The 26,693-nt window shown below is 36.2% G+C and overlaps 1 protein-coding gene and 1 long non-coding RNA gene across 2 annotated transcripts; both read left to right on the top strand.

The window, feature by feature from the left end:
• The first annotated feature begins 3,230 nt into the window (after positions 1-3,230).
• LOC146883620 (uncharacterized) lies at positions 3,231-8,616 on the top strand. The gene is made up of 8 exons (XR_014984305.1): positions 3,231-3,465; positions 3,551-3,611; positions 6,733-6,813; positions 6,900-7,000; positions 7,085-7,174; positions 7,479-7,534; positions 7,627-7,705; positions 8,419-8,616. It is a non-coding gene; the product is annotated as an uncharacterized LOC146883620 (long non-coding RNA).
• Positions 8,617-14,468: 5,852 nt separating this feature from the next.
• LOC146883619 (uncharacterized) lies at positions 14,469-15,131 on the top strand. The gene has a single exon (XM_085666654.1). It carries the CDS (start codon positions 14,469-14,471, stop codon positions 15,129-15,131), a length of 663 nt encoding a protein of 220 aa, XP_085522780.1.
• Positions 15,132-26,693: the final 11,562 nt, after the last annotated feature.

Here is a 26,693-nt window from a genome sequence, read left to right as displayed (position 1 = left end):
AGGTTGCCAGGCAGTTGAAGAATATGGCAATAGTAATATAGGAGGTCGAAATATGCGGGGAGGCAGTCTAGTTTTGGATAGGAGACCTTTTTATATTCTTATGTGGACATGACTTTATTTCTATCCTTTATATTAGTTAAATAGTCATGAACTTTTGATATTTTGTGACGTAGAACTTCTTATTTTTTACTCGTATAATGTGTTTTAATGTGTGTTTATATTCAATTATTTTTCTTGTTGAGTTAATGGTGATTGCATTAAGGCCAAATTATATTCGTTCCTTGGCTAGAGGAGTTATAATTTTATAAATATGCTTAATAATTACAAATAGTTTTTAATGTCCATATGACAAAATATTATGTTACAAAAATAATTAACCTTAAAAAAAAAATACAAACATCAATCCATGCCCAGGTCCACAAAACTAGTATTCACACCCATCAAGTGCACAAATATCTGCATCTTGTTAGTGTAAAACACAGACAAAGCTCGAGCCTCAGGATAACAATGTGTAGATGATATGATATCTACCATGGGTATAGGACAATCATCTTTTAGGTGAACCTATAACAAATGAATGATGTAATACATTGAAATTGTAAATCAAATAAAAATAAAACAATTGGGTTACCTGAACAAAATGAGAATCGTGAACATGTCCTATACATATTAGTTTATGTTATCTTATACATTCAAAAATTTAACAGAATCGGGATATGCCCAAAACATATCACTAACCACCTCAGATTCTTCTTGACATCTACTCCAATGAATGTAATTATCACAATCTAACAACATCATCAAGTGTTGTAATTCAGTTCTTGAACCTCTCAACAATCGTTTATAAGTGTATCTTGCATTATAAATTTGCTTTATCGTTGTGACATTACACTCACTATTTTATTTCAAAGTGAGTAGAATATTTTGTTGGCTTGACTTGTCAACAAGAATATTTTAACCTCCCAGCAAATGGATGACCAACTAGCGTCTGAGACATATCATGGTTAAGATATTCGCACATTACCTTCAACATCCAACCATCTCCATTACTAATTAGTTTGCTTCTTAATTTAAATGGACAATCACATTTTCTTGTGCCAGAGACACTAGGTTGAACATCAGATTTATATTCCTATACTTACCACCCTTTTCATAGCTTAACAAAACATACGTTTTCCTCCCAAGTTGACCAGTAGCTTTGTCAGATCTAATAGTGACAACAATAAAACCAAGATGAAATGTTAGCTCTTGAACCCACTGAAGCAACTCATCTTGTGTTGAAAATATCTGATCAGTGGTAAAATTATTTGTATAGTCTCCATCACACATCTCATTTGTAAAAGAAGAGAAATCTGAGATGAAACTCAAATTTACTTGTGATTTTATGAAAGTTAAAGGGAGATCGTCCATCTTAGATAACTTTAACCACGTATAATCTAACATTAGTAATTAATACTACTTTTTTAAAATAAAAGAAAATATAAAAAAAATTAAAATATTCCTCCAACAATAAACTAAATATAAAAAACATAATACATACATAAATAGTAAACCATATAAAAAATCATTGAAAATAAATAAAATTAAATCAATAAAAAAATATTCATTCAAAAATATAAAACAAACAAACAATAAATAAATAAATAGTAAACTTAAACAAATAAAATTAAAACACACAAAAACATAACAATAAAAAATATATAAACAAAAAATAAATATTCATGTAAATAAAAATTAAATAAATAATAAATAAAACATAAGTTATTACTCAAACCATGACAAAATTACAAAATAAAACAAAATAAAAAAATCACTTAATCTATCTACATTACATATCCTCATCCTTCGGAAGTGGAAAAAGAAAAGAGAAAACCATGTTATCCCACTTAGCTTCATGCATCAGGAAGGAAAAGAAAGAAAGAAAACATGCTACCACATCCGGAGAAACAAATGCAACTCACCACTTTCGGAAGAAAAAAAATCTACTTATCGGAAGTCGACATCCATTTTACACAGACACTCCCGGATGTCCACTTCGAGAAGTTGGGATTTTTCAATTGTGTTCCGGAAGTGGACTTCCGTATATGGGCGAAAAAATAACTTCACTTCCGTACCAGAAGTCCACTTTCGTTTTACACAGACACTTCCGGATATCCACTTCCGGAAGTTGGGATTTTTTTATTATGTTTCGGAAGTCAACTTCTGTATATGGCAAATGGATGGAGAATGTCTTCCGTAAAAAGCTATTTCCACATTCGTAGAACATTAAAAACCCAACTCAGTTTTTTTTTTATTTTTTTAGTCTAACATTTCGGTACCTCAAACATAAACTTATCAAATACAAAATGCGTACCTTTTTTTCTGAGAATAAATGAAGCAAAGTGGTGAAATATCGATGGACCCTGAACTACAAAATTCACACTTCAGAAAGCAACAAAAGTTCTTATACTACAAGTGGAAGTGAAAATGAAAGAAGAGGGAGAAATACTTGGGGTGCAGCTGTACATATACAAATACTACTATCAATTAATTCAGGCAGCCAACTACCTCTGTCACCTTCATAATTGTTTAATTATTACGTTTATCTAATTAATTTTATTTATTTATTTAATTTTTCAAGAACATAAATAGAAAAGCATAAATATTTGGAGGTAAAGAGAAATATTCGGAGTGCAAGAAGAAAACCCCTTAGGATTCTTTCATCATACTCATAAACTTTGTAATGGGGCGGCCTAATTGGCCTAGTATCACATTATTCTCACTACCAAAATTTAATTATTATTAATCATTAATATTTTAACTTTGTAATATTAAATTTAAATAAATAAAATAAAATATTTTATATGTTTGAATATTTTGAGTAGCACTTTCTACATTATGTACAAAATAAAAGTATTTCTCGATTCATAAATGAGTCATTAATACTCTTAAATAATTTAATAATTTATTGATTATAAAATTGTTCTGTTATAAAAATATTAACGAGTAATAATAATAAAAAAAATTTATACTATAAAAAAAAATAATTTAGAATAAATATTTTCTATCAACGATCAATGACAACACTACAAAAATATGTAATTATAACGGAGGTTTATCAGTGAAGGTTATAATAACCTCCGGTAAAATGGTAAAATTTAATTTCCTAGAGGTTTTAGAAACCCGAACTATGTACCAAATGTTTTTAAAAAAAGTCACAGTAAAACTTAGATTCATACCTAAGAGAAAAAAGAAACATTGTTCATGTGTGAGAGTCTTTCATGTTTCTTCTACCGTTTTCTGCGTGCCTCCCACCAGTAAACATGTTATTGACGAAGCAACTTTCAATTAAGGTAAAGACGTTCCCACCGTTACCCTAGGAGGAAGAAAAAGCAGTTTTCGCTCGTTCTCTGCGTGCCTCCCACCATTCTCCCTGGTGTTTGAAGGTCAAGACTACCTCCCACTGTTATCCCCGCATCTTCGAAGGTGAAGACATTCTTTCTCTTTCAATTTCATCTCCTTGCCTTCAATTTTGTTCAATGCCTCTTTCGATTTTTGGATTGATTTTCAGTTTTTCTTTTTCTCATGCCTTAAATCAATGGGAAGTGATTAACATGCTTCTAACAACCAAGGTATGTATGAATTTGTATAAACTACTGCATAGTAATTTCTTATTTTTGGTTTATCGTTTCCTTATGTTATTTTGATACTATTCTAGCTTGGTAAAGAATGAGGATAGACACGGGAAGCTTTGGAGTCTTACTCATTATTTTTTTTTGGCTTAAATAGTCTTTTGGTCCTAGTTTTGGTCGACTTTTTTCACTTTGGTCCTACTTTTTAAATTGTTTTCAATTTGGTCCTATTTTTCGTTATATTTTTTCAATCAACTCCTTTCCGTTAATTCCGTCCAAATCATTAACGGATGTGAACAGTAACTACCACGTGTCATCTTGTGATTTTTTTGATTTTTTTTTTGATTTTTTTTTAATTTTTTTTAATTTTTTTTTAATTTTTTTTAATTTTTTTTAATTTTTTTAATTTTAAAAAAATGTACACGTGTCAAGTTTATATTATGCCATGTGTCAGAATTAGATTTTTGTATTCAATTTGGTCCTATTATTCGTTATCTGTTTTCAATTTGGTCTTAGTTTTTTTTAAAAAATTTAACATTTTTTTCCTCTCCAAATTGAGACAAAATTTAATTTGTATATATTAAAATGCATATTTTTGTTAAATATTTTAATTTAGAATTAAATTTAGTTTAGAATTAAAACGAAAAAAAGCAATAACACCATTAATTTAAATTTTTTTTTAATTTAGTATTTTTGTTCCTCTCCAAAGACAAAATACAATTTGTATATAAATGTTATACGAATATTCTTATTAAAATACATATTTTTATTAAATATTTTTAATTTAAAATTAGAGTTGGTTTAAAATTAAATATTTTTAACCTCTTAAAATTTTAAATTAATGGTGTTATTGCTTTTTTTCGTTTTAATTTTAAACTAAATTTAATTCTAAATTAAAATATTTAACAAAAATATGCATTTTAATATATACAAATTAAATTTTGTCTCAATTTGGAGAGGAAAAAAATGTTAAATTTTTAAAAAAAAAACTAGGACCAAATTGAAAACAGATAACGAATAATAGGACCAAATTGAATACAAAAATCTTATTCTGACACGTGGCATAATATGAGCTTGACACGTGTACATTTTTTTAAATAAAAAAATTTAAAAAAAATTAAAAAAAATTAAAAAAAAAATTAAAAAAAATTAAAAAAAAAATTAAAAAAAAATTAAAAAAAAATTAAAAAAAAATCAAAAAAATCACAAAATGACACGTGGCAGTTACTGTTCACATCCGTTAATGATTTGGACGGAGTTAACGGAAAAGAGTTAATTGAAAAAATATAACGAAAAGTAGGACCAAATTGAAAACAATTTAAAAAGTAGGACCAAAGTGAAAAAAGTCGACCAAAACTAGGACCAAAAGAGTATTTAAGCCTTCTTTTTTTTTTCTTTCAAAATTTTAATCAAATTATACATTGTGTTGTGAATCAAAATGATATAATATGTTTGGATCCTTATTAATTTGTGCACTGATGACTAAGATATCAATACCTTTTATCTTCAATGATTTATCAGTGACTAAACATCGTGATAAAGCGAGGCTTTCGATAATTTGTAAGGTGGCTTTACATTATTAGTTGGCTCTAATTTTGATAATAAGTCCCTATGTTCATGAAATTGGGGGCTTTAGATTAGTTGAATCTAGTTTTGATAATAAATCCCTATGTCCATAAAATTGGCATTATGGTGAATTAGGAAGTGAGTTCAAGTGTAATTAGGAAGTGAGTTTCTGTCTTGAAGAGTCAACACAAAAACGTTCATGGAACAAAAGAAAAAACAAACACATTCATTGACATTCAATAATGTTCAATGAAAAAAACAAACACGCTCCAGAGAAAAAAAACAGACAGCAATAGTTTTTTAAAGTTCTGTATAGTTGTTACTGATTTGAATTGTTTTTAGGGATGTCCACTGTTCTTTAGTTCATCTCTTTCGCTCTATACCTGAGGTCACATTCACGAAGTGCAAAAACTCTTTGGACTTTTTTAAATAAAACGCAGTTATGCAATGTTTAACCAGCTTAGGGGAACGTTTTGCACTTATTTAATCACCATATCCATGCATTTTTAGAGGTATATATGTTTGGATATAGTTTGTACTTACAGTAAAAAACTGTGGTTTGAGTTATGCTTAGAAGATGAAAGAAAAGGTTACTAGTTTTGATGTATGCTCTTGTCTTGGAACTTGGGTTTCATTGGTTCCTCTTCCAACTCTTTGTCCTTTTTCTTTTATGCATTTCTGATACACCCAAATAATTTTAACTAATTCTCCATATTTAAGTAGCCTTTGATATGGTCCTTTAGTTGCATTTGTGAAACATTTAAATTAACAAAGTTTAAAGAAATGTTGATGGGGACCAAGAAGGGGTGGTTCAATTTTTTTGTTGGAGTGTGATCCAACAAAATTAACGGACTTGGAATATTTCTCGTAGAAGGTTTGTTGAGGCAGGCACAGTTATGCATAGTAAGTTGTATCTATATTGCAGGTTGATCTTAAATAGAGTGAGATTTGTCCTTGGTAATAGAATATAACAAATTAGGGGTATATATCTAAGAAAATGCCTATGGACAGTGTCATGACCTTCAAGTTGTTGGGAAATTTAAGATGAACAAGGAACAATACTACCATGTTAGGTAAAGTGAGGGACTAGAATGCATCAGAGAATGTTTTTCTAGGAATCTACCACTTTTAATTCATTTCCTTTCCAACGTCTCCAACTTTCATAATCTTTTCTTCAATTATTCAACTACTAATCACCTCCACCAATAACCAAATCAAAATAAACTCATTCCTTTCTTATCCACACTACACATCAAACAAAATAATAATGTTCGTACATAAAACATTTTTTTCCGTTCTAGCCTACACCAACAACAGTACTAAGTATGGTATATCAAACAACTTTGGACTTCGACGAAATTAAGAGTGTGTCCTTTTAGGATTCAGACACACTTGTAGGAACACTAGTTTTAGTTACCATTTTGGTCAGTAAAGACTGTGAATTTCCTTCTCAAGATATGAGGGCACCAATGCTGGATGGATATAACCGAAGTCTAAGTTTTTTGTTGCTCTGAATTACCACATAGCAAATTGAAGCTAGAATTTCGTGATGCAGCTCCACGGAACACCATCTGCTCTTGGATTCCACATGCCTGTTGAGTAGGAAACCCACACTCAGTGTTGGATGGGTTGGCCAGTAAGCACTGCATCCAAACTCTGTTATTATATTATTATTATTATTATTATTATCATTTTTTATTACAAGCCAAATGAGTGTAACAGGGAACGCCCTGATAACTGGAGAGAGGGCGCTGAACCCGCCCAACAGGTGTTTGCGAGGGTGGCAACTTCCATCTCAAACTATTTGTGTTAGCTCTGCACAGGTAAGTTAATGGTGTTAGACGTTATTTTTATTAATGGATATTATTGTTGCGATTTTCTTTGATGTTGCTTGAATTGTTTAATAGTGGGAGAATGCACGAAGTCAATTACCTGAACATATCAGGGTGGTTGAGATGAGTATGAACGATTCTTGGATTCGTGATTCTGGACCCACTGTGAGTTTCTATTATTGTGCAAATCAACCTTGTGTGCTTGGATGTATAATGTATAAGCATGTGTTATGGTTTGTTTTGTTTGTTAGTTTGTTGTGAGAAGAAACACGACAACAGAATCTGGTGGTGCAGTTGACAGATTTTGCAGGGATAGACCGGCAATTTAATAGTTGGGGGGATAAGCACTAGGATTCTTGATATTCAAATATTTTTATTCTAAGAGGGTTCATTAGGGGATATAATATGATCTTATTATTCTATGTTGATTGTTGGTTTCTTCACTAATGGAGTTTTATGAACTGTTTAGACTTAGAAGATGGATGCTATAGTGATTGGAGTCTTGATTTACTTGTGGCTAAGAAGGTTTGGAATATTCCACATTTTTCTTATTTATATATTTGTTATTTTTTTGGCCATGCGAACTGCTTTACCGATTTTGTTTTCATGTTTGCTAGATTTTGGGAATTGAGAAGATTCCTATATTTTCGCATTCAATGGTGTTTGAAGGTGGAAGTATCCACGTGGATGGTGAAGGTAAGAGTTATATAGTGATTATTTTCCATGTTGAAGGTACATTTTTTCATGTAGATGTCCGAACTAGTAAATCTATAACCATAACGTAGCCTTATTTGGTGAAGTAGAGGTGTTTGTTTTTATTAATTTCCTCAATGGCTAACCTGCTGTTGCTGTTACTTTTTAGTCAATTATTCATGCAATAATAATAATTAGATGGAGAAAATTATATATGATGTGGTAAATGGAGATCTTGTGAAATAATTAAACAAGGTGATACAATTTTTTTTGAAGTTAAATATTCTTGTCCTATGTTTTGATAAATGTATTTTGATAATGTATCCTAATCAGTGGTTTATGTCTTAAGCCTTCCCTTGATCGTCACTTGTATCTTTTGTGTACTCGTATTATGTTTTTTAATTTTAGTATCTCTTTGGTGTTTCTTCCAGAATAGCTACTAAAACATTGTTTTTTTATTTATTTTTTGTTATCATATAAAATTGTAAGTCTATGTAGCTAATGAAATTTCTTGGATGTCCTTGAATACAATATATACATTTAAGTTTACCAATATTCTAGAAACTAACGTTAATATTTTCTTTTTCTTCTTAACTTTGAAATGTTAAAAAGAAATTCTATGTTAACAGTATGTGTAAGATATTCTAAGTACATACATTCTTTGTTGGTACTGAACATATTCTAAAAATTAATGAGTTTAATTATGTGTATTATAGATCTTGGAAATACCAACCAAAGTAGAAGTAAAGTGCTTGAATCCAAATTGCGGAAAAAGTTATGAACCTTGTTGAGCTACAAGGTATTTGATCAAGGAAATGTTTGTAATGAATAAATTATATCAAGCACCGCATTAAAAGGATGTTATTTAATTTTTTGTTATGTATACTTTTCTAATTAAAGCAACTAACATTGTAATAATGACTTATTAATTTTAATTTTTATGTTTTGTTATTTACATTGTATTATATTAAAATTATAGACTTTTGTTTTTTGTTCCTTTTATAAATGTTATTTGTAAATTATAAATACTAAAAATCTAAAGTTGTTGTCTTTTATAATTTTTCTTTTATTTTAGGATTTATGCATTATTAAAAAAAATACTAAAAAAACAAAAATGGGAACTCCAATGAAAATTATTTAGAGCTGATTGTCGACAAATGGGGATTTGAACCATTGATAGCAATAGGAGTTTCAAACCCCAAACAGGACAATAGTAGGGGTTTTAAACCCCAAGCAGTAGCGGGGGTTTCAAAAACCCCAGGCAGTAGTAGGGGTTCGAAAACCCTAAGGAAAAAAGGGGGTTCCAAAAACCCCAAGTAGTAGTGGGGGTTCTAGAAACCCCAGGCAGTAGCAGGGGTTCCAGAAACCCCAGGCAGTAGCAGGGGTTTCCAGAAACCTCAGGCAGTAGCAGGGGTTTCCAGAAACCCCAAGCAGTAGCAGGGGTTCCAAAAATCCCAAGCAGTACCAGGGGTTTTGTAAACCCCAGTAAGTTGCGCTTTTCCAAGGGTTGATAAAAACCCCAGTAATCTGTTAGTCATGCTGGTTCTTCTAGGGGAATTTCAAACCCCTGGTAAAACCATTAGTGGAGGTTAAAACTCCCAGAAAAGTCAAATATAACTCCCACTAAAATTAGTTTTTTTTTTGTAGTGCAAAAAGTCTTATTATACTGTAAACAAGATTTGGTATAAATATTTTGTATATTTAAAATTATTTTTACAAATAAAATTTAAAACAACTAATTTGTATATTAAAATTATTATTATTATTTAGTTTTGCAAATAATGAATTTAAATTTACAGAATAAAAATAAATTCTATAATCTTAAATCAACAATTAATGTTGATGGAATGAATTAATTAAAATTCAAAAAAATAGAATAAATATTTGCCATAAATTAATTAATTAATTAATTAACACAAAAATTAAAAAGGTAATAAAATATCAATACTTAATGATAAAAAAAGTTACAGTATAAAAAGGAAATAAAATTTAAAATCCATCTTTTCTTAGAATTAAAAGTGTACTGCATCTAGGCGGCTTAATCAATCTACACGATTAAATCTGTTCACGTAAAAGTCCCGCAAACACGCAAGTAGTTATCAAGCGAATAAACAGACAAGCATAAGCGGCCTAGGCCGCTTACTTTAGAGGACAAGACGACATTTGCCGACCATTCTAGGCTTAGAATAGTACAGACAAAGCCTCTAAGACCAACAATCATTGAACTAGGGGCCTGGGCCAGACCCAGGCCCACCTATGACCCAAACAATGCCCCAACCCATGACAATTCCAAACATAATTAATGACTCTATAAATACGCGTGGACCCCAGTAATTAAAGGTACACATTCATTAATCCCTTAATCACAAGATTTAACTTTCTGAGAATCTTTTGGCTGACTTGGTCGTCGGAGCCCTCTCCGTAGGTAACCCCTCATGGGTCCAAACTGTGATACTGGCAGATGACATATGCAAGCCGAGGAGGAGCCAGCTCGAGAGATTGTGGATTGAGGTAAGGTGATATTTATGTCTGACTTCTCTTATTTGCCTCCGTAGGAACAATTGGCGCCCATCGTGGGGCCTGAAGTAACACCTTACTTATCAACCCGCATACTTTCGACGATGGTTTCTACTCTAGCAGAGCTAGAGTCACGAAGCAGACTGAAGCAGGTACCACCGTGCCTGCTAACATCACCCCGGACTTGGCCGCCATCCTCGAAGGCCAAGTCAAGATGCAACAAGAGCTCGGTGACCTAAGAAAGCGTAGTGCTGATGAGATGGAGGCACTCATGCAAGGAAACTCTCGGCTGAGAAGGAAGATCGAGGCTAACCCTACCTAGAAGGGGAAAGCCAAGGAATCATCAGAAGCCCCCAAGTCTTCGGCTTACCAACCCAGTGAGGAAGAAAGTGAGTACAACCCTATCCCGCACACCTTCACCACCACCCAACAAGCACCCATCATTTCTACCCATCACACAAACATCCATCCCACATTCCCTAAACACACCGCAACACCTACCCTCGCCGCCACCCTTCCCACTACCCATATACCACCCCACAACTTCACCACTACTTTCCCTACCATCGTCCATCACCCCATTCCACCACATATGTTGCCACCTCAACCACCCAAGCGTTACCACCCTTTCACTGATGCCATTACCAACACCCCTCTCCCTGCCCAGTGGGAACCATTTACATTGGACCGATATACGGGTAAAACCGACCCTGACAAGCACCTTAAAATATACATAACCCATTTCCCCCTCTATACATACCACGATGCCGTCTTCTGCAAGGCCTTTCCCACCATCCTTAAAGGTCCTACCCTCGAATGGTTCACCACCCTCCTACCCTACTCCATTAACTGTTTTGACACCCTCTCCTACATGTTTACTACCCATTTTGCTGGTTGCCACCCACATCAAACCACAACATTATCCCTTCTCGACGTCAGACAAGAACAAGATGAGACGTTGCGGGCTTTCATTGACGCTTCAGCAAGGCCGCCCTTCGCACACCCCATCTCAATCAAGAAATGATAATGCAATGTATGGCCCTCACCCTCAAACCCAGACCATTCACAAATAACGTCTACCTCCACCACCTGCATCCATGCATGAACTTAAGCTCTATGCCGCGAACTACATCTGCATGGAAGAAATGCAGACCCTTCACACTAGGTTCTGCAATGATTACACCCCCTTAATTGTTGCTCGCGATAAACCACTCCCACGACCTGACTCTAGACCTATAGAGCCTCAGATTTTTCCTTCTCGATGAAGCCCTCCATGCCGACCTTATCCCACCCCCTCGTAAAACATCTAACCCTCCCAATGTAGACATGACCAAGTACTGCCGTTACAATAGAGACAATGGCCACACCACCGACGAATGCAAAGCACTCCAAGATAAGATAGAAGAATTGGTTCGTGCCGGCCATTTTCGTTGCTTCATCCATAGAGACGAACGCCTGCATCCATCGGGATCCGATACCAGATATCCCCCTTCGCACTCCTCGCCACGATCGATGCACTACTTAACATCCCAACCAAGACCAATAACCTGTCCGCACTAACATCTCCCCGGCTGATTCTCCACTACGCGGCACAATAAACACAATCTTTAGAGGTTTCACCAACGGTGGATCCACCTCATCAGCTAGGAAGAAACACCTTCGTCAACTCCAGTCCATTAACCACATAACCCACTCTCACCATAGACGTCGCATGCCTGCCATTACTTTTACCGATGATGATTTCCATGGTGTTGAACACCAGCAGGATGTTCCCATGGTCATCATAGCGGAACTCGAGAACTACTCGGTAAAAAAGGTCCTCATCGACCAAGGCAATTCAGTCGACATCCTGTACTAGACAACATACCAGAAACTCCAACTTCCCCTTAATGTCATGATCCCATATGATGAACCTATCTACATCTTCTCTGGGGAGAAGGTCTCCACCCGTGGGTACGTAGACCTACACACTATCTTTCGGGACAAAATTCAAACTAAAACAATCCATATCCGGTTCCTTGTCGTCGACGCATGTACCTTATACAATGTCTTCCTTGGCCGACCATCCCTCAACACTTTAGGTGTTGTCGTCTCTATGCCCCCACCTAGCCATGAAAATCCCCTTCTCCGTCTAGTGACATCCTTACCATCTACGACGACCAACGACTTGCACGAGAATGCTACATGGCTAGCCTACGTCCTCAACTCCCAATTCTGCAAACAAACCACATGGAACGTCCACCCGGCTCTAACATAGCCTTATCTGGTGATGACTTGGACCCTAGAGTAGGATGCGACACACGTCTCAAACCAGTTGATGACACTATAACCTTGGAGCTCCATAATGGCTGCACCCTCAAATTGGGCATCGCCCTCTAACAAGAACAACGTGATATCTTGACACCCACCCTCATCACCAACACCGACCTCTTTGCTTGGTCAGTCGTAGACTTACCCGGCATCGACCCTCAAGTTATGGTCCACAAGCTCTCCATCTATAAAGAAGCCAGATATATCTCCCAGAAAAAGCGCAAACTTGGAGAAGAACGTCAACTAGTAGCAAAAGTAGAAGCCGACAAATTACTTAACGCTCGCTTCATCGAGGAAGCCCACTATACCACCTGGTTATCCAACGTGGTTCTGGTTAAAAAAGCAAATGGCAAATAGTGCATGTGTGTTCACTATACGAATCTCAATAAGGCATGCCCTAGAGACGCTTATCCCTTACCCAACATCGACCGACTAGTTGACGGTGCTACCGGCAACAAAGTCCTCAGTTTCTTAGACGCATATTTCGGGTACAACCAAATCCCAATGTCCACAACCGATATGCACAAGACCGCTTTCATAACCGACGACGCCAACTACTTTAACAAACTCATACCTTTCAGTTTAAAGAACCTAGGGGCAACCTACCAACAATTGATGGACAAAGTATTCAGCCACATAATGGGCAAATGTGTTGAAGTGTATGTTGACGACATGGTTGTCAAATCCCCAAGCCACCAACAACATGCACATGACTTATCCACAGTATTCTCCGTATTACGATAGTACAACCTCAAACTCAACCCTGAAAAATGCATCTTCGGCATCGATCGTGGCAAATTCTTAGGCTTCATGCTAACACAATGTGGCATCAAAGCAAACCCTGAAAAATGTAGTGCCATCATCGAGATGCGACGCCCTAACAATATCAAAGAAGTACATCGCCTGATAGGTCGCTTAACCGTCATCTCCTGATTTCTACCCAAACTAGCCGAACAAACCCAACCCATCATCCGAGTACTCAAGAAATCCGTGAAGTTCTCTTGGAACGACGAATGTGAGCAAGTCTTCCAAAATCTCAAAACCACCCTTACATCTCCACCTATCCTCCATAAGTCGGATATCCACCAACCCCTCCTCGTCTACATCACCGCAATAGATCACATCGTAAGCGTATCGCTAGTCCAGGAAGTCACTAGTATTCAACACCCCGTATACTTTGTTAGCTGAACCTTGCATGATCCAGAAACCAGGTACCAAATGATGTGACCCCACCAAGCCCAATTGCACCTTCAAGCCCAAGCCCATTAAAAGGCCGAATTACAAGATCAATGATGAAAAAGATTCAAAAGGGCCTCCCATTAGATGATCACAAAATCAATGGGCTTCTCACATTCTTTACATGGGCCAAAGAGATCACAAAGACTTGAAGAAGTGCATGTAAATCTAGTAGTGTAGATTTAAATTGGGCCATTATTTGGGCTTTGCTTTCCAATAATACATAAGACATGAAAGGAAATAGGACGGGTTCAAATTGGGCTCAGCCCAATTCTCTTCATACATGGCCAAGATTTTCAAGACAAGGAGGCTCCTTTGCTTCATAGTTTGACTAAGGTTGATCTAAGGGCCAAGATCAAGGCCCACTCCATCCAATGGCTCTCCTTTCTCATGTGTAAATGGCTTCATATAAAAGCCAAAATTTCACTCATTTGTAGACACTCTTGAAATTTTAAGCAATAGATGCAACTTGAGTTGAGAGCACTCCTTCCTCTATTGCCTTTGAGAGTCACCACTTTCTAGAGATTTCCTCTCTCTACCTCTAGCCACCTTCCTTAGGCTAGCATAGATTAGGAAATCCTATCACCTCTTTCACCTTCCATTGCTTACAAGTGCCTTCCAACTTGCCTCCATTCCTTCATCCATTTCCGCTGCCCATAGAGCTCTTCATGCACCTTTGGAGCTCCACCAAACCAGGTACCAAATGGTGGAAAAGCTAGCACTATACCAAGTGCATGCAGCACGACGCCTACGCCCCTACTTACAAAACCACAACATCATCGTTCAGACCGAATACCTCATTCAGAAAATACTCCAAAAGTTTGACCTTGCTTGTCGAATGTCGTCCTGGGCCGTAGAACTATCTGAATTCAACATCCGTTACGAATCACACGGCCCCATCAAAGCTCAATGCCTACTCGACTTCGTCAATGACCTTGAACACACCCCTGAGGAAGACCAATGGACACTTTATGTAAACGGTTCCTCAAATCCAAAGGGTGCAGGAGCCGACATCGTCTTGGATGGCCCCAATGATATCCTCATCGAAAAATCTTTCCACTTCGCTTTGAAAACCTCTAACAATCAAACTAAATACGAAGCCATCCTAGCCGGCTTATCCCTCGCACACGAAGTTGGCGTCAAAACGCTCACGTGCAAGACCAATTCCAAGCTCACTGTAGGCAATCTAAACGATGAATTCCAAATCAAAGACCATACTCTCCTGCAATACTATCACCTGGTCCACAACGTCATCAAATCTACTTTTGATCATATATGTGTCCAACAGATCCCCAAAAGTGAAAATGTCAGGGCTGACATCCACACAGATCCCTCTTACAATAGACACTATCCGCACTATCTATAACAAACATCTGCCTCAACCTAGACCATGTTGAAAACTGGACAACTCCGTACATCCAATACCTCAAAACCGGTAACCCCCCGTCACCCAATGCTTACAAGAGCTGGCTAGCTAAAGCTGCAAGGTATACGATGATAGAGGACGACTTATACAAATGCGGATATGGTCAGCCACTCCTCAAATGTGTCACAGTGGAACAAGCCCAATACGTAATAAGAGAATTGCATGAAGGCATATGCAGATATCACTCCGGTGCACAAACCATGACCACTAGAATACTTAGAGCTGACTACTTCTGGCCAACCATGGAGGCGGATTGCCACACTTTTGTCAAAAAATGCATATCATGTCAGAAGCATGGCAACCTCATCCATTAGAAGCAAGAACAACTCCATGCCATACTTTCCCCATGGCCTTTTGCAAAGTGGGGAATAAACATCCTCGACCCTTTTACCCCGGGAAAAGGCCAAGTGAAATTCCTGATAGTAGCCATCGACTACTTCACCAAATGGATAGAAGCCAAACCTTTAGCAACCATCACAACTCAACAAGTCCAGCAGTTTGTCTGGAAAGATATTATATGCCGCTATGGCGTGCCACACACGATCATAACTGATAATGGCCGACAATTCATAGACAATGAGCTCGCTAAATTCTATACCGACCTCAACATTAAACACACACAACTCTATAGAACATCTGTAGACCAATGGCCAAGCTGAAGCCGCCAAAAAAGTTATACTAGTAGAATTGTGAAAACGCTTGGATAGTGCCAAGGGCCGATGGCCGAAAGATTTATTGGAAATATTATGGGCCTATAGATACACTCCCAGTCCGCAACGAACACAAACCTATGCCCATGATCATTTGTAAAAGGAGACCTAGTTTGGAGAATGGCCAACAGTGCAAGAAAGAAGGATGCAAATTCTCCGCCAATTGGGATGGCCCGTATCGAATACGTGATGATGTAGGAGGAGGCGCCTACAAGCTTGAGCAACTTACAGGGGAAGAGATACTGAATACATGGAATGTATCTCACCTCAAGTCCTATTTTAGTTAACATGATGTATCAAATACTTGTAACCCTGAGTGTACTCTTTTTTCTCAACTGGCATTTTTCCCTAAGGAGGGTTTTGGTAAAGGAGTTTTTAACGAGGCATCCCAAAATTCATGTATAAAGCAAAGGGTTCCTTTGCCATATGCCTACTTGTTCTCTACTTTTAAATTGTTTAAGTTCCCCACCCTTACCACAAGTAAGCGGCCTGGGTCGAACACTCATTGTTTAATCTTACTTGTTTAAGTTCCCCACCCTTACCAAAAGTAAGCGGTCTGGGTCGAACACCCACTCTTTAATCTTAATTGTTTAAGTTCCCCACCCTTACCACAAGTAAGTGGCCTGGGTCGAACATTCGCTCTTTAATCTTAATTGTTTATGTTCTCCACCCTTACCACAAGTAAGTGGTCTGTGTCGAACACCCGCTCTGTAATCTTAATTGTTTAAGTTCCCTACCCTTACCACAAGTAAGCGACCCGGGTCGAACATCTGCTCTTTAACCTTAATTGTTTAAGTTCCTCACCCTTACCACAAGTAAGCGGCCTGGGTCGAACATCCGCTCTTTAATCTTAATTGTTTAAGTTCCCCACCCTTACCATAAGTAAGCGACCTGGGTCGAACATCCGCTCTTTAATCTTAATTGCGACCTATGTCAAACACCCGTTCTATAATCCTAATTGTTTAAGTTCCCCACCCTTACCATAAGTAAGCGGCCTGGGTCGAATACCCATTATGTAATTCTAATTGTTTAAGTTCCCCATCCTTGTTCTCGTCCGCAACCGCCACCTTCTTCAGCTGCTCTTTGTGGCTGCTCTCCACCTCACTAATCAACTGACCATCAACAACATCTTTATTCACATCATTCCTAGAGTCCGACATATCCAAATCCTTGCAAAAGAAGGCCGTTTGCCGCAAGCCTTTATGAAAATCATTGATATGCTCCTGGATGATGCAACCCTTCAGGTCTTCCAACTCAACTTCCATGCCTTCATGTTTTTCTTTTAACTCATCGTAGTCGGCCTCCAGGTCATAAATTTTGCCCTTCAACTTCTCCTCTGAATCCAAACAGTGAACCCTCCAAGTTCCAAGCCTCTTCTTCTCCTCCCGCTATTCTTCCCTCTCCTTTTCCCAAGCCGCCCTCTCCTCGGCGTGTTTGTCAACCTGACCCTACAACTCCTCTAACTTAGACCAATTCCCCTCCTTCAACTCCCTTTGATACAAAGACCCCACCCTCCGTCCCAGTATTAACGCCTTACTATTGAACTCCACCATAGCCTTGACCAACACATCTGGCTCTATACTATCGATCGAGTTGACCAGAGTCTCCGACAACGTAATCTCAATGTCACGCCGGACAATAGTCTCTGGCAACTCGATGAGTTTAGCCTCTGGTCTCTTCCCACCAGAAGAAGATCCTAGCCTTAACAAAGCGGCCCACACTGTAACATCCCTGGCTACCCCTCCTCGGGCCCCAGAGGCTGTCAGGTTACTACAGCCCAATGCACCCCAACCCCTCACCCTTCTCCGTCCATTCATACTGGGTGGGTTGTTGCCAGTGGGAATCGAACCCCCAACCTGACCTTTAACACCTCTGGCTCACCAGCAGATGCTACCAGTTGTGCTGCAGCGCAACTGGTAGCATCTGCTGGTGAGCCAGAGGTGTTAAAGGTCAGGTTGGGGGTTCGATTCCCACTGGCAACAACCCACCCAGTATGAATGGACGGAGAAGGGTGAGGGGTTGGGGTGCATTGGGCTGTAGTAACCTGACAGCCTCTGGGGCCCGAGGAGGGGTAGCCAGGGATGTTACACACACCTTCTTCACATCCTTCCCCCTGCCAAGCCTAGTCGGCAACTCCGCCTTCCTCTTTGAGCCCCCATGAACATGCACTTTTATAAGCGGCTCTTGCAGATTGGGAACTTTAGTGCTCCCTACAGCCTTCGCCCTTGCTGCCCTCTCCTTATGTAAAGTTTGAAAAAGGTTCAAATTCTTCTTACCCATCTAGGCCATATGACCTGTATACCACAACGAATGCCGGTTAGTTAGCTCAAACACACTATAATACTCAAAAATACAAAAAGATACCTTCTATATCAATAATCGGATGAACCGAATTATAAACCCTAACTAAGCCCTTAGTGGGCATCTTATCGCTAAACTGCATCACAACATCCACCACCTCCCTGTCCGCCACCGACAACTCCTCCCTTGTCATTCCCTTATATCTCTAAGGATTACCGGTCCAGAAGAAAGGAAACTTAGTTCTCCCATCATTATTATAAAAGTGAGAACGCCCTGCCTGTCTCACCACCACCTTGAAGATCCCATCCTTAAAGTGCTTAAAGGACTGGGTAAACGAATCCAATCTATTAATTCCTGACCGACTTATGAGCGATAACCAGGTTGTTGGACTCCTCAGCCGAGTATCGAAGAAATAAAGGAATGAAAGTGGAGAAGGCTGCAAATACAACACCTTACACAACACCCGGAATGACTGCAAATACGCCCAACTATTCGGATGCAGTTAAGTAGGGGCGACATTCAGCAATCTTAGCACCCTCATAGTGAAGTTGTCGAATGGCACATGCATACGTAGAAGAACTCCTCAGCAGCTTGTTCTCGACTGTGGCACACACACTCGACGACACTGACCCTTTCCAATGCCACAATATCTTTTCGAGCACCCCTATCAAATATGGGAATGCAATTCAGCCACGACTTCAACAATCGCGACCACCGGAACAAAGAATAGTGTGTCCGCCCGTCCTTCGCTACTCATCTGTATCCTGCTTTCGCTGGCCAATTGCTCTCTGCTAACTTTTCTAGTGGGTCTTCCCTAACCTCAGTTGTCTTCTCCATAGGAATTCTCCCCTCACCTCCTAATTGACCCCTCTCACTACTAGTTGACCGCCTACTTCCATTTCCCCCTGACCGCTCACTACCACTACCCAGACTCGACAAGGAAACACTATCACTATAACTACACATACCTTTTTCTTTTTAAAACAAGTAGACGGTGGAAACTATGAACATATCGAACAAGATCTCATGCAGACAAATAACTCCCTCCAATTTCTTGCAAATGAACCATAGTAAAATTCTTTCTACCCCATATTTGTATTTATAACCAATATCTCAAACGTTTCAATTTTTCTCGCCAGAAACAACGATTAGATGAAGCGTCACAACGAATCACAAAACGTCACAGCATTTCAAACAACGACACCTCATGATTAGACCTTTGACATCTGCCACCCTTTCACCTACTACCACCTATTCATACCATGAGGGACTAGTGTACTACACCTAAGCGGACTACTCACAGTTTTCATCCTTTGCTGCTATGTCTCCACCGACAAAGGCTGGGGGATTGATGTACTGCACCTAAGCGGACTTCTCACACTTTTCATCCTTTGTCGCTATGTCTCCACCGACAAAGGGTGGGGGACTGGTGTACAGCACCTAGGCGGCCTAATCAAAGTACATGATTAAATCCGCCTACGTAAAGCCCTGCAAGCACGCAAGCAGTTATCAAGTGAATAAACGGACAAGCAGACGCGGCCTAGGCCGTCTACTTTAGAGGACAAGACGACATCTGTTGACCATTCTAGACTTAGAATAGTATAGACAAAGCCTCTAAGACCAACAATCATTGAACTAGGGGCCTGGGCTAGGCTCAGACCTACCTACGACCCAAACAATGGCCCAGCCCATGACAAGGCCAGATATAATTAATGACTTTATAAATACGTGTGGACCTCAGTAATTAAAGGTATGCATTCATTAATCCCTTAATCACGAGATTTGACTTTCTGAGAATCTTTTGGCTGACTTGATCGTCGGAGCCCTCTCCGCAGGTAACTCCTCATGAGTCCAAACTGTGATACCGACAGATGACATATGCAAGCCAAGGAGGAGCCAGCTCGAGAGATTGCAGATTGAGATAAGGTGATATTTGTGTCTGACTTCTCTTATTTGTCTTCGTAGGAACATAAAGTTTTTTATCAATAAAATTTAAAATAGTTAATTAATTAATTAACATATAATTAAAAAAATTATCAATAAAAAATAAACTAATTAATTAATACAAAAATAGAAAAAGTAATAAAATATTAATAATTAATGATGAAAATAATTTTATACTATGAAAAAAGAACAAATTTGGAATAAATATTTTCTATAATTAAAATTATTTTTATTAATAAATTTTAAATAAATTAATTAATTAACACACACAAAAGTTAAAAGATTAATAAAATATAAATAATTATAGATGAGAAAAATTTTATACCATAAAAAAAAGAAAACTTCAAATAAATATTTTTTTATAAATAAAATTTAAATAGATGAATGAATTAATTAACATAAAAATAAAAAAAAATATAAAAACTTAATGATGAGAAAAATCCTATACGGTAAAAGAAAGAAAATTTAAGATAAAAGTTTTCTATAATTAAAATGGTTTGGGGAAGTAGTAGATAACTAAGATTTCTTTTTCAGATTCATCAATTTTTTAGTTGGGTCAAATAAGAATTTTTAATAGATTTTTAAACTAATTATGAATTAAATATTTTAAAATATCATTTAATACCGATTATGATATAATACAAATAGAATTTATTTGGAACGTAAAAAGGAAGAGAGATAAATATAAAAATAAGTGTGTAATAAAAATAAAATGTATCATTAAATTAATTAACATAAAATTTATAAAAAGAATATTATTTTGATAATTAATAATAGTAATAAAACTTTTATATTATAAAAGAAAAAAAAATTAAAATAATTGTTTCCTATAATTAAAATTATTTTTATTAAAAAGAATTAAATAAATAAATTAACACAAAAAGTTAAAAGATAATAAAATGCAATAATTAGTAGTAATAAAAATATTATTCTATGAAAAAAGGTAGAATAAATAATTCCAATAATTAAAATTAATTCCAATTAATTAACATAAAAATTAAAAATATAAATAAATAATAATGAGAAAAAAAATGATATTGTAAAGGAAAAGAAATTTTGAGTAAAGGTTTTTTATAATTAAAATTATTCTAAAGATGATGGAGTTGTGGGATGGTGTCAAAAGGTTCGATGAAAATAACATGTCTAATTACACCAATGTAAGGACTTCAATGTTAAATTGACTGAGGGGTTGATATATGTTGTTTATTTATTGGTTCTATTTTTGTCTGCACCAATCTATTGTGGTGTGAGTGAAGAATATGTCATTGTGCATGAATAACTTAAGCATGTTTGGCAGTAATACATATGTTAATGGATACTAGATGGAGATAACAACAAGAGGCAACAAGTTCTTCGAGAATATGACTTATTAGTTAGGAGTTAGTAGTTATTCATGTACTTGTATTATGTTATGGACCATAGTAATGTAGGATGTAAGATGTTGATGATAGAAGACATTTAGGGTATAGAACATGTAATTGAAAGTTCAAATTACTATATTTATTGAAGTTATTGTAGATGGTAGATGTATAGGATGAAACAATGTTATTAACAATATTTTTGGTTGCACAATGCATTGTAAATGGATTTGGTATTTAAGATTTGTTGAACAATATGGTTAGTAAAAAATTTGCACAAATTTCGTCTTTGCGTTTTAATAAGAAATTTGCAGCAACACACTTTGATATGTCTTGTTCGACATTGTCTACTTTAATTTTAAAAACCATATTGTGTATAAATTTGGAACTTGTACATAGAACATGAACTGTTAATTCAAACTTGTCCACAATTTGTACAAAAACACCAGTGGAACTCTCCACATATTTTGACATGGCTCCCCATATGTTATTATTACAGGTGATGAGATTTTTTCGTAAAGACTGAATGCAATCCACTATTTTCTTCTCGTAATTATTCCATTGTAATTTATTTAGTTTATTTTACGTACATAGAAAATTTTGTATATGTCTATAATTCGTACAAAAACTCCAACACAACTCCCCACTTATTTACACATGGCTTCCCACGTGTGTCATTGTTGCTATGATATTATTTTTTGTTAATACCGAGTCCAATGGACTATTTTTTTGTTCATAAGGACTCCAATGTAATTTTTATGGTTCATATTAGTTACATAGAATATGGTATGTGTTCATGTCAAACCTGTTACAAAAACCTCAATGCAACTCCCTAGTTATTTCCCCATGGCTTCCCACATGTCTTTGTGGTAGATGGTATGGTTTTTTTTTCATAAAAACTACATGCAATCCACTATTATATTCTTCATAGTTATGTCAATGTAATTTTTATGGTCTATATTAGGTACATAGAACATGGTATGTCACAATTTGAAACCTCTCCATAATTTGTACAAAAACCCCAATGCAACTCCCCACTTATTTCCATATGCCTCCCACCCGTGTGCCACTATTGTTATCATATATATTTTTTCGTTAAGACCGAGTCAAATGAACTATTTTGTTTTTCATAAGGACTCCAATGTCATTTTTATGGTCCATTTTAGGTACATAGAAGATGGTTTGTGTTCACATCAAGCTAGTGTGAATTTATGTAAAAATTTCAACACAACTCCCCACTTATTCTGACATGGCTCCTTACATGTGTGTGACTGTTGTTGTGATATTTCTTTCATTAAGACTAAGTCCAATGGACTATTTTTTTTTTTGTCCGTAAGGACTCCAATGTTATTTGTATGATCCTTTTCAAGTATATACAACATGGAGTGTTAATTTTAAAACTGTCCATAATTTGTACAAAAACCCCAACGTAACTTCCGATTTATTTCCATATGGCTCTTCACATGTGTTTGTGGCAGCTAGTGTTGGATTATTTTCGTAAAGACTGAATGCAATCCTCTATTTTCTTCTTCGGAATTAGTCCTATATAATTTGTATGGTACATTTTAGGTACATAGAACATGGACTATGATTATTTGACCTAACATGAACTAGTTAATATACTAAGTTTGTGAAATTTTGTTCAAAAACTAAAATGCAGGTGCCCACTTAATTGCACTAGGGTTCCCACATCTATGTGACAGATGTTGTTCCCTTTTTTTAGGATACTAGTGAAACCATTTCATGACTTTCATTTCATAAGCATTCAAACAACCCCCCAAACAACTAAACATTACACCCTGACATTCAAACAACATATACACAAATGTGAATCATTTTCCCAACAACTAAAACAACCAGCCTTTAATGCTCTAACAATTTCTCAACCAACAAAAAGGCAAAAAAGGAATAACATATGCTTCAATCCCTGACCTATACATCAATCGCTGAATGAACACACACGAACACCCAACAACCACCCAATGCCATCGACAATGGACAATGTGAATGAACATAACACTTGTGAACAAATAGATCACAAATCCTGGATAATTGAAATAGCAGAACCACAAAAACAACGATCTCAGTCTTCCAAAGCACCGAACTAAGGCTAGGTCACTGCTTTTGTTCAAGGTTTTTCAACTTCTCTACCAAAGGAAACTGAGTCACGAGATACTGCTTTCATGTTGAAAGTTCTTATTCTCTTTGCCAAAGGAAACCACTTTTTGCTGAAGGTTATACTTATCTTCCACAAAAGAAACGATATCACAAGGGAAAGTGGTGGTTTAGAGGTAAAGGAAGGTTCTGAATGTCTCTGCCAAAGGAAAACAATTTTCCCTCTTTCAATCTCTTTCCCCACATGTGTGTGTCAACACCCAATTTCGTCTGGATAAAAAAATAATTTCGTTTTCAAAAAATAATTAGGAAGATGAGGGAATAATAAAAAAAAAGCAGTGAGCATGTATTTGAGTATGAATATATTTCTACTTTATTTTCATCTCATTTTAAATTTAGTTTAATCTTGTTTTATTTTATTTAATGTTGGTTTCTTTATCTTGTTTATTTTATTTTATCTTTATCTTTATTTTTGTTTTTAATTTTAATTTTTAATTTTGATTTTAATCATATTTTGTTTACTTTTTTATTTTATTCCGTTTTATTCCTTTTTCAAAAAATATGTATATACAAAAAATGAAAAAAAAAAGAAAAATAGAAGAATAAGAGGTTAACGTAAGGTCTCTAATATTAGCAAACCTATATCTTTCTAGAGGTTCATAACATGTAGTTCTTCACTTTGAACGGTGGAGATTTGATTTGGTGGTCAGTAGCTAGAGATATATGTTACTCATTATTGCTGGTTTTGAAGTCTTTAAAATGCATGAATAAGCTCTTGACAATTTCAAGTAACTTCTAATGAAGCATGATTGAGTTATGTGTTATGTCTCTATGAATTTGAATGTTCCTTTAGGTTAGTTACATGTTGAGAATTGGTTTATTAGTGAATGCATGTGTGTCAATATAAATTAACTTGTTGCATAAGAGAGGCGATAATGTTATATTAATTTGCGTTGGTGCATAGGATCATGTGCTTAAGTTATCAGAGTGTTATTGCCTTATCTTTGTTTGAGCATACGTTATTCATAAGTTGAATTGAATGCTAGCATGGATTTAAAGGGTGGAATATATATATATATATATATATATATATATATATATATATATATATATATATATATGAATATGTGGGGATTGATGCATATGATATATGGTGATGCTTGTGTACGTGTATGACGAAGCCATCTAAATTGAGATTGTATATGGGAGTCATGTTGATTTCTAGAAGCCTATATTCTAGATTATGGATATGCATAATTATAAGAGTAGATTTTACTTGTTTTGGGTGCTTAAAAACTAGTACTGTGCAAGTACTGGTGCAGCGCCTGGCAGTGGTGTTTGACCACTAGGCGATAGCTACAAAACCATTAGAGTATTGAAGCGTGTGGTGCTTATTATTTTACTAGTAGGTTTGAACGTGTTGGGTGATAAGATAATTCTGAATTCATAAGAATTATCATGAAACACCAATTGGTTGTGCACTTGCTTGGTAATTGGGAGGTTATGTGTTCGAACCTTGTAGGCTTTAGTAACGTGCTTTAACTTTTATTGAAACGAAATCCTAAAGTTTTTCTATTCATGTTTTACGTACGAAGCCTTTTTATATCTTAAGTTAGTTGGTTGGTAGGGTCCACATTTTTGTGTGCTTTGGTGCATACTTTTTCTATATCTTAGAAGCTTTGGTTTGTCACGGATCTCACTTATTATTGAATGGTGCATATTTGTTTACATTATATTTTAGCAAGTTACGTGAATTCCATTCACGTTGGGTTCTTTTATTATATATATATATATATATATATATATATATATATATATATATATAATATAATATAAAAGGTTATGAAATCTAACATATATATTGAGGGGACAGTCACGGGGTATTCACAAAGTGTAAATGTTGATGTTACTACGATTAAATACACATATTTGTATTATGAAATTGTGTGTCTTGAATGTTGGTTCTTTAGAACCTGTGTTTTGGAATACATAAACCAGTAGTTTCGCGTTACTGGTGTAGCGCATGGCGGTAGAGTATTGGACCGCTAGGCGATAGCTACTAACAGACGGTCTAGAAACAAACAACGCCAAGCAACGCGTGTGATGCGTTAGTCGATTTCGGGTGTAGCGATGGATTACGTGAGGGATTCTACACAACTTTGGATGAAGGTCTTGATGTGATCGTTTTGCGGATGGTGATCGTGGCAATTTATTCCTGCGTGTGGATTATAAGGTGGTGGCCTGTAGTCCGAGGGGGGAGTAGACACTCGTGCAACAAAGATCGATCAATGTACTCATCAAAGGGCGTAGAATCAAGATGCATCCAACAGAAGGTTGGAAGTCGAGGATTGATGAGTGGGGTGCTAACACTGGTCATAATTTTAAATTGCTTTATTACTTTATGTGGTAATATTTATTGTATTAGAGCTCACCCTATCTGTGTGTGTTTGGCGATGATCATGTAACTTGTTACATGGGAGGAGATGTTGATGCAGGTGAGCAAGTGGATGCTTAGTCGTAGAGTGGAGCCAACCGGGGAGTTTTACTTCATAATGTTTATGGACTATTTTGTAATGGATATTATGAATGATTTATATTTGTAATAATTAAACGCCGTATGGATTTTTATTATTGGCACGTTGTAATAAAGTTTTTAATTTTCCGGCGTTTTTGGGAAACTACTAATTTAATAAATGCGGTTTATTAGTATTTTCTTATTTTAATATGCAAATAAGTAATTTTCGGCTAGGACGTTACAAGCGGCACGTGTCCCCAGCCAGGTGGTTTAGAAGCGAGTTTCACATGGTAACCACACACTTATCCTTTTGCACTCCTGGGCAAAATTGAGTAATTTCAAAACTAGTTCTAAGGTATTTTATTTCACATCAACAATGGATCAAAGGAATGAACATCACTGGAGATAAATCAATCTTCTAGAAATCAAATTATCATGTATATACATATGGAAAGATTGTATTTTTCACACATGAGTTAATCTTTTGAATTCACAAGACAATCAATTATGAAAGAAGGCACTCGAGTTAAGTGTGTATTTCCTCACTAAAATTCTCTCA

The sequence above is a fragment of the Vigna unguiculata genome, chromosome 9 (genome assembly GCF_037176805.1).
Source record: "Vigna unguiculata cultivar grain cowpea cultivar isolate G323 ecotype 2 chromosome 9, ASM3717680v1, whole genome shotgun sequence".
NCBI lineage: Eukaryota > Viridiplantae > Streptophyta > Magnoliopsida > Fabales > Fabaceae > Vigna > Vigna unguiculata.
The sequence above is the reverse complement of the archived record's forward strand: the minus strand, read 5'-3'. Positions and strand labels throughout refer to the sequence as shown.